The 10069-nt window shown below is 33.2% G+C and overlaps 2 protein-coding genes across 2 annotated transcripts in view; both read right to left on the bottom strand.

Moving 5' to 3' along the window:
* Positions 1 to 3075, bottom strand: part of LOC109855532 — a 34084-nt gene extending 31009 nt beyond the window's left edge. Inside the window, exon 1 of the mRNA XM_020429906.1 lies at positions 2429 to 3075. Coding sequence (XP_020285495.1) covers positions 2429 to 2522 — 94 coding nt within the window. The 5' untranslated portion in view covers positions 2523 to 3075. The remainder of the gene's footprint in view (positions 1 to 2428) is intronic.
* Positions 3076 to 3831: 756 nt separating this feature from the next.
* On the bottom strand, positions 3832 to 9902 carry LOC109855573 (serine/threonine-protein kinase ULK3). The gene is made up of 8 exons (XM_020429994.1): positions 9897 to 9902; positions 9465 to 9616; positions 8114 to 8328; positions 7492 to 7718; positions 6847 to 7108; positions 6514 to 6711; positions 6205 to 6389; positions 3832 to 4050 (listed from the first exon to the last, which is right to left on the bottom strand). Exons 1-8 carry the CDS (start codon positions 9900 to 9902, stop codon positions 3946 to 3948), a joined length of 1350 nt encoding a protein of 449 aa, XP_020285583.1. The 3' UTR covers positions 3832 to 3945.
* Positions 9903 to 10069: the final 167 nt, after the last annotated feature.

Genomic DNA, 10069 nt, shown 5'->3' with positions numbered 1-10069 from the left:
TTTATTCATGAAACTTTTTTTGTTCATAAGTTTTTTATAAACAATGAGCGACGGATAAAACCTTCATATTATTATTCAGGGAGGTGACCTTGATAACATATGTCAAAATTGTTGAGATCGGAAAATAGTCCGTATAACTGCATAATTACCTAAGTATTATATCATTATAGTAATACTAGTATTATAAGTATTATATCATTATAGTAATACTAGTATTATAGTAATAGTATAGTATTATAGTAATGAAATCTATGCTGGTAACAATTAACATAAAGAATAAGCAGATAGAAAAAAAAGAAGCCAATAAGAATCAAACGCTATTAGTACTGTGTACATTTCAATTTTATTAATAAGTAAAACGCTTCGCCTCTTAATTTGAGCTTTCCTTCATTATAAGTAAGCACATTCTTCCTTTGCACTTAAATTAACTTTTACGAGTTAAGCAAGTTGTTTTATATATACAAAATTTGACGTTTTTATAAACTAACACTATAGTGTTTGGTACTTTCATCGGCTTCTTTTATATATGATTAGCACATATTTTTATACATGATTAGTATACATTTTTTCTCGGCTATCCTTTGAACAGCCATATTGGTTTGTGACGTCAAAAGCGGGACATACAGTAGAGTTTCTCATTTCTTAAGTTTTCTACGTTTTCCTTTCATGCTCGTCATTACTATTATACTTAACAATACCCTTAACTATACTATATAAGTATATTCGTAAGCTGATCACGCATGCGCAGAATGAACATAACCTTATCTTATGTACGCCGAGCATGACTCATGTCAAAAAAACGAGAATAAAAAGAAAAACTTGAGAAATGAGTTAATTCTATTATAAGATGCGTTTGTTTTAGGCGCTTTAGGCAAATAATTCACAAATCGGACTATCCGACAATCCGACCATCGGATTGTCGGAGATTAAATAGTAATGCGATCGTTACGAGATTTTATTGTACGCAAAACATGTCGTATAAAGTCCAGAATAGTTGAACTTTTGATCAATACAAATTTAAGTTTTGTCCGACACAAGTCCCTCACTTACATGTTTGCATCGACTCGGACGGTCGGATAAAACGTAAAAAACAAAAAATCTCAATTTATCTTCATCATTTCTTAAATACAACATAAAACAAGAAGACTGACGCTCAAAGCGCCTGAACGCCTAAACCAAACGCATTCACAGTATACAATTTTTATGACATGCAAGTTTATTTATTTTTTTGGTCCTCCCTCAAAAATATAATTTTCATAATCTTGAAACCTGTAAAATATGTCGCAAACTCTAATGTCTGTCTAATAAAACTGTAAAATAGTTCCCGAAGTAGCAATATTGTTTCCCCGCTATTACTGACAATCAGGAACTGCAAGACGCCGTAAAATGTTTTGATCTTCTGACAGTGAACGCGAATTCAGGGCCTTTATACTTATACAAGTTTGACTTATAAATTCTTGTGAAAACAATTTTGTTAAGTTTTTTGTTTAACGTTTAATTAAACAGTTAAAAAAACCCTATATTAGTGAAGAATTTATGTGTATATATGTGCATATATATATATATATATATATATATATATATATATATATCTGCATGAAGATGAGTGAGAATGTCTAATATAAGACAGTGCCTATAAGAACATGTTGCAATACATTTACTTATACTAATTGTTTTATTTTGCATGGAAATCTATAATGTTTGCAATTACTGAAAACATAAATTGTGTGAAAAAGTATCTTTTTAGATTAAATAATAATTATAAATAAACACATATCCTCAATTTATACATTAATTATTATTACATTATATTCTTTATATTTTGTTTTTTCTTTTATCGGCACAGTATTGTGTTTGTGCACTTGCACCAACCGTGCGATTTATTCTACTAAAGCATCCCATGTTCTGCAGTAAATATAGTAGGGTGACTGTACATACGTACATATATGAACATAAATACATATACGTATATGTGTTGTATGTATATAATATGAATAAATATTGCAATAATGATTATATTTTGGGATCCTTTACCAAATGAGACACAATAAATGCTTTGTGCGAGACGAATCTTGAGATGCAAAACTCAAACCCAACATAAACAACAGTATGAGCACATTCGTAAAAGGAAAGCGCGCTATGAAAAAGAACAAGGAATAAAAGGAGAAGGAGAAGGAGGAAGGTGAAGAAGAAGAGCAGAGAGATCGTGAATTGAGAGTAAAAGGAAAAAGTGAGAAAGAAGATCAAAGATACAAACGCGCGCAGACTTATGTTTGCCGGTCAGAGTTCCGCCGCGCTTGCCCGCGCAGGCAAGCGTGTACGCGCCGCCGTCACCACGAGTATCGTTTACCACAAGAACCTTAACATCTCTGCTCTGCCCCGCGTGCGCTGCCATCTCTCTTAAAACTAACCTAACCTCAAATCTTACCTTTGTAAATGTGAATCTCGATAATTTGTACGTCGTCGTCGACACTCTTGTCGCTCATCTTACTCTTCTCTTCAAGCAGAATATCCATGCACATAATTCCTCGTAGCCGTGTGAAACTTTTCACGCGACACAGTCACGATATCCTCACTCGCTCGTGACATTTACATGAAATCTTGGTTACGATTAGACAACGAAGAACGGGTGCGCGGGAAAATTCGTACGCTCCCGCGAGAAAGGGAGCTGGGAAGGTTCTAAGCGAGTGTCCAGTATCTACCACACATACCACAACCTCCAAGATCCAAAGACACGTTGCCGACTCTCGCGCGCGAAGCAGCGTTTTCAGCCGAGATGCGTTGATTGCGTCGTGTATACTAGTGTGTACTGGCGAGCTCTATGTACCTCCCGGGAATAGTGAGAGGGAGTGAGAGGGAACGACAGAGAACGTACAGACGCCGCGAAAACACACCTCACACCGTAGACAGTGCTGTAACGCGTTTTACGTGTTTTATACACGCCGGTGCGGCATCACACGCAAAGCATACGTAGTTCATTGGTGAACGCATGCCGCGCGATTTTCTATCGTTCCGCGTTTTCTACTGTTTTACTAAGAAACCGACTGGGGTTGCGACCAGACACCAGATTTGAATGTGGCACACGTTGCCAGTTCTTTCTCCCATTCCTCCCTTTTCCCGCTCTCCTCTCCGTCACTTCTGTCTTTCCCCTCCCCCCTCTCTTCTATCGTCCTTCTTGGTGTTTCTGCTTTCCTCTCCGCCATCTGCCTATATCAACCTTCCCCTCCGCCCTCTGTGCCCCCCGTTTTACCCGCTCGTTCTTATGTACTTAACGGTTGCGATGTTGCCGCACATCCGGTATTGCGTATATTGCTGCATGGTGGGGGTGCAGAATTTGAGGAGTGGGAGATGTACATACTACATAGGCGCCATATAATCGTGTGGTGGGGATTTATGTGGCATACGACGAATGGTGTGATGGGAGAGCGCACAACGCGGGAGAAGACTTTTGTACATAGGCTATATAAACGGATGTATATATACACACACACATACGCGTAAAAGAGGGGAGAGCTTTATCAGAAATGGAATTTTCCATGAAATGTGGAGGGGATCCGGGTGACCGTTATTTCGTCACGTGACTGAATAGAATTTCATATTCTGCGACGCGAACGCCCTCGCACTTCTAGAAAGTTCTTTCTTCAACCATCTTCAAAAATCGCATCAAATGTCATTAATATTAATATAACGCTTTTTAATTAATTTTCAATATGAAAACTAATAAATTAATATATTGTTTAATACACAAAGACTTGAGTTATAAAAATAAAAAAATAAGTTTTACTTGCAAAATATAAAATGATTTATTGTAACAATTTTTATAAATAATTACATATAGAGAGAGTAATGGAACATGGTACTATATGGAGAAAAACACGTATCATCATTACATATATACAATTAAACATTATTATTGTAAAGTCAATAGAATGTAAGTCATCATTATTATTGTACTACGCATTGCTCATCAAATGTTCGTTGTGAGGAATCTATATCTTTGGTAGCTAAAAGTCCTTTTGTACTTTCGGCTTCTTTCATCCAAATCTGTACCTGTATAAAAACATATATATTAACATCTTATGAAATATTAATTCAGAAATTTTCTATATATATATATATATTCTTATACAAGTGTGTTTAAATAACTAAAGTAAAGGTCCAGAAAACATTCTTAAGCATTTATGTAAAAAATTTAACTAGTAACAACACACCTATGTTTTCCTGATGTCTTCTAGGCCGATATTCATAGTCCGGCAAAACGTGATAAGATAAATTTAAGACGATCTTAAATGTAAGATTTGACTATGAATATCGCGGCCATAATTTAGTTTAAATAATAAATAATAATATTGATATTTAATTTAAATGATGAATCTAATAGTACACAAGATATGTACATAATATATGCACTGCGCGGTACAGACAGAAAATACACATGTCTGAACATATAAACATAGATAAAAACAAAGGAGCTCATGACTAACATCTGTTTTTTTATCGGACAGAGAGTCGTAACACTTAAATAAAAAGAGATACGTCTATATGTGTTTATTATTATCTCCCGGTTTTCCTCACTCATATTTTATATGCGATTAAAAAACGATGTTAATTCTCTAAAGATACATATATATAACGAAAACAACTCTCAGAAAAAATAGTTATTCGTTAACAGTTTCTGCGCTAAAAGTTTTTTGAAACTTTTTTCTTTGTTTAATTGTAAAGGATATAAACATTATTTGATTATATTCTTAATTTTCTATTCACATTGTGACTGTAAAATCATCGAGTCCGGCATGTGTTCTTTTAGAGATTTTTTATAATCATAATGCATAAAGTATCTAATATATAAGTGATAGCTTCAAAATATAAGTGATTATATTGATAAGGGTACGTCTCGTATATGCTTAAGCTTGACTACTTTTATTGTAATTTGATTTTGATTTAATCGCCGGCGTACTGTGTGTAGTTCTCTATGTTCTCGATCCGGCATAAATTAACAATTTATTACATAACAGACTTTAATAGTCATTTCATTTGCGTGTTTTATTATGTATGTATTATTGAAATATAGAGATTGTGCGCAGTATTTCACATACTGTGTATTAACTATACAATAGTTGCCGGCGTTCCTTAATATTCATCAATATACCGAAAATCTACAATTTAGATAGTTATACAATTTAGAAAATCTAAAATTTAGATAGTTACATGTACTATAAAATTTCAATGTTTACTTTATTTTTTATTCTCGATGATGATGTCACATTTCTTAATACGCAAATGGCCAAAACTGTTTCACACAATCAGCTTTTCTTGCTTTGACTACCTACGGAGTTTTGAGCGAAAAAGTCATTCTCTTGACCGGAAATATAAATTTAAAAAATATCTTTGATCTTTTTTCTCAAAATTCAGCAGGTAGCACTATGAAAAAATGTCTGACCGTTGAATCTCGAAAGGTCAAAAGATATTTTCTTATCCTCGCTTTTGAATGTCACGCAAGGATCTCTAAGTTTCACTTAAAATATCTATTATCTGAGCATTATATGTCATAAAATATCCTTGTAGATAATCATTGAATGTTTATATTATATGTTTGCTGCATATGATAATATTACATTAATCGTATATTCTACAATCAACAACCCGTAAAATTTGTTACGATAAATTATGAAAATTAATCTTTCTATTTGTATACATTACTAGAGATTATAAGTAATATAAGAGAAGTTGTGTAGGACTTTTTATCTTTTAGCCTTCACAAGTATAGATCTACTCTGTGCTCGTCTTACAATCTTACACTATCGTGGTTGTGCAGCGTGCAACGTGTGCATGGCGACACTTCGGCTACATTTTCAAAAAAACAGGCATTACTGAAAATCTATTAAAATCGCTCTGGACTGAAACACTATGTAATAAATGTTACGTGTGAACTACAGATTTTTCTATTATTAGCAATGAGTAAGAAAGTTCACGCGCAAAAAAGTTAGCAGCAATGTGTAGCGCACGTGTGTGCACACATGCGTCTAACTGCTGATGTATGCATGTACCTTATATATAAATATAAATAATGTATGTAATAATGTGTCTATTTACATGTGTATATATGAATGTGTATATTTCTTAAATTTTTGAAAATTATGATTAATTTTGTGAACTTAAATTTGCATAAAAAAGCGTGATAATCCGACTCAAGCAACTCCTAACCTGTTTATGCAGCAATTCTCTTCTTCGGCCTAATGGTTCCTTACCCAATAAAGGTACAAGTATGCTCAAACAAGATTGAAATTTTTCTAGTGCCAAAGTGTAATTACCCTCGGCGAGATACTGTTCGGCAGCTTCTCCTATCTCAAGCGCATCCGTCATACTTGTAGTACTTCTACTGAGAGTTCCTGTATATGTTTGATGTTAATACTTTTTTAACTTTCGCGTGTTTACGAACAAGAAAGTAGTAATTATTAAAATTGTGTACTTGAAAAGAATATTTTATTTTGAAAGTTTTAATGTGATACAAACGTAATTCGTTGTACGCGAATGCCGAGTTCTTCTCTAAGGAGGATACTTTTTGAAGCGATGTGCCTTCCTTTTTATTTTCCGATCGTAGACACTTTCCATCGTTATTATCTATAAATGCCACTTTGAGCGTTTCTGCTCTTCTTATGTAATCATTCACATGATGTCGTAATACTTCCTTACGTTTTAAATCGCTTTCGTCTGAATCAAATATAAACGTGCAGTCACAAGACAAAAAAAAATGTATTACTAAGAAAATAGGAAATTGGTTCAAAATAAAATTGAGTTACATGAATGTATTACGGAATTTTTATCCGTGAAATACGTTGCTCTTACTTGTCAAAATTGGAATAAAATATCTAAGAGCTTCGCAATACAGGTAAAATGCTTCTTTTGGATTTTTTTCGGCGTCTGCTTCAACGGCCTTGTGCACTAATGTTACTGCCTTATGGTAATTTTCTTCCGTCGGCGCGTGTTCTAAGTCCAGAAAATCGTGCGCGAAAAACTCGTCGTACGTCATCCGATCGGCAGGATTATGCTTCAATAGAGCCATAAGTAAGTCCTTACACATTGGAGACACATGAGACGCCTTTGGAATCTACAGTGCGAATAACATCGATATTCATAGATGATTCATATGCAAAGTTTTTTTTTCGATTAGAGTATGTCGTAACGAGAGTTTAATTCGCATGTTATTTATTCGCGTCTAAGCGATCGATTCAGTAACTTATTTATTTAATCTTCGAAGAACGGAGGCTGATGTCATTATCGATTATTATTATTTTATTGCAATATTATTATTACTATTATTGTCACTTTTTGTTAAGAAAATTTATATCTTTTTAACGTGACTAATTGAAAATCGAACAAAAATAATTAATCTTGCAAATATTAGTCTATCTATATATGGCTTTGTGTGAAAATTACAGTGTATATATTTTATTAGAAATAAGGAAAATAACTTTGACCTCGGTGGATTACCTCAATAGGTCGGCAATCCTTGATCTTTTCCGCAAGTTCTTGAAAGCTACTGCTAGAATAAGGAGCCTTTCCAAAAAGACACTCGTACATAATCACTCCGACGCTCCATAGATCGACGCGAGCGTCATATTTATGTTTTAATAACATTTCAGGTGCCATGTAAAGAGGCGAACCACGTATCGTGACTTTATGTTCCGAGGCGGAAAAATACTGCGCAAAACCAAAATCTAAAATACCGCAGAATAATTTATTTTATCTATGAAGAAAACGAAACCGTAAATATTGTTAAAGTTATATCTTTTTTATTCTAATGTTAACACGTACAGTATACAGTTGTTTTTCGATTTATCGTCTTATTGGAATCGCTCGCTCTTGTTATTTGTATTTTTCGTAAGCAATCGAGAAAAGTTTGAGAAATAAAAGCTCGTACTCTCCTTTATGTCTGTCATTTTTTCAAAAAAATATCGCAAACACAAACCGAGAAACTACTGTATACACATCATATACGCAAAACGATACGCGTACAATACACACTTATAAAAGTAAAAGAATTTCTAAATAATTTCCCTTTTTTTCAACAAGAAAAACATTATATAATTATTTACACATATTTATTACCGACCTCCAACTTTGAGTACTAATTGAGGTTTCCTCATTAGCAATAAATTCTGCGGTTTAAGATCCATATGACAGACATTATGTTCACGAAGATATCTCAGTGCTAATGCGAGCTGTTGCAAAAATCTGCGGCAAATGTTTTCAGGCAGTTTATGCTTTTTCTTTATAAAACTCGATAAATCCCCGCCGTCGCAGTATTCCATGACGATATATATATTCCTGTATATACAGTACATATATGTACGTGTACGCGTGTTTGTGCGTAGAGTGATCCATTATAATAAACAAATAGATGTATTTCAGCTTTTGTTCACATACAATATAAATACAATATAAACAACATTTATAAACAAGCATTTTATAAACAAAATAATGAGAAAAATCAATACTGCAAAAGAGAAGAGTTAATACTACAAAAAGTATTCCATTTAAAAAAATGAACTTTTTGCAGTTTCCTCTCCATTCACATTTTATCGCTATTCTTAACGTCTCTATTCTTAAAGAAATTTTCTTCTTAAAGCCGAGACACAGACTTTTGCATAATGCATAATGCATAAGACATAAGAGAATCAACCAATCTAGCCTCCCATTTCTATCCCCACTTCTCATTCCAGAAGGCTCTGATTGGTTGATTTTCTTATGTCTTATATGTTATGCATTATACAAAAGTCTGTGCTTTGATCCTTATTCTTAATCTTCTCTCAAATGATCTTCTGCCTATTTTTTCTACGTGTACTCACTACGTGTAGCATACCTTGCGCACACTCACTTTGCGCGTCACGCATGTGCAGAAGAAAAAAACACTATATGAGCAAGCACAAGCTTTTTTGCGACAATCAAAAGGTTTACGATTGAAATTTTCTTATTTTATCCGCTATCAAAGAAATATTTGGCCAATATGTCTCTTATTTTACTTTTTCAAGACAATTAACTTTCCCCGAGAAAAAATCCCCCTTCTAATCGCTATCTCGTTTAAAAACAATATCCGGAATCAAAAATGTTGAGTTAGTATCTAGTATTGTAGTTACTACTATGCATGGACTGTTATCAAAAAGTGGAAGGAAAAATGTAAGATAAAAAATTGAAAAGAGAAACTCGACTGTAAAATAATTATCATCACAGACAACTTTGATTAGCAAAAGCTTTATTATTTAAAATAGCTGAAATATAGCTACTTATAAAATATAATGAGTTTATTTTGAAAACGTATTGTTTTCAGAAGAAAAAAATAATGAACACACAAAAGCGGTATATCTTACTGAATATTGCCTATGTAATAAATTTAATTTATTTATAAATATTTTACAGCAAAATATTGCACTAATGTATATAAAATAAAATTTCATGCAACAAACCCTTCGTCCCAGAAAAAGTCTTTCATCTCTACAATGTGCTCCTGTTTGAGAACATTTAACAGCTTAATTTCCGTCACCAGATTATCGATTGCCGATTTAGAGAGTGAGCTTTTATCCACGCACTTGATAGCGACTATCTCTCGACTCCCGTCCTAAGAACGATCATCGAAAATTGATAATGATTTTGGACTTTTAGCAGTGTTTAACAGTTGATTTTTACATTTTAAAATGGCAAGTAGCAATAACACTAGTAATTATTTCCATGTGATTTGCTAAACATTTCATATATATATATATATATATATATATATATTTTTTTTTCATCGTAAAACATTTCATACAATTTTCAGTATTATAAATATCACATATTTAAAAATTTAATACTCAAGGCTCGAAAAAAAGTAGATCCAGCACTGCGGATCAATACGTCACCATCATATGTTTCCGCGGTAATATGTAGATTATATATATTTTTAAAAACAAATAAGTAAGAAAATTCTCGTGATAAGGTCAAGTAAACAAGGTTAAGGCCAATACGAGAAGTACACTGGATGGAAGTGTGTTTAAATCAATATATTTAATATAACCATACGTTTCGATCCCTG

Source organism: Pseudomyrmex gracilis, unplaced genomic scaffold (genome assembly GCF_002006095.1).
Source record: "Pseudomyrmex gracilis isolate BER0280 unplaced genomic scaffold, ASM200609v1 scaffold_92, whole genome shotgun sequence".
Classification (NCBI taxonomy): Eukaryota; Metazoa; Arthropoda; class Insecta; order Hymenoptera; family Formicidae; genus Pseudomyrmex; species Pseudomyrmex gracilis.
Note: the sequence above shows the minus strand (reverse complement) of the source record. Positions and strands in the feature narration are given on the sequence as shown.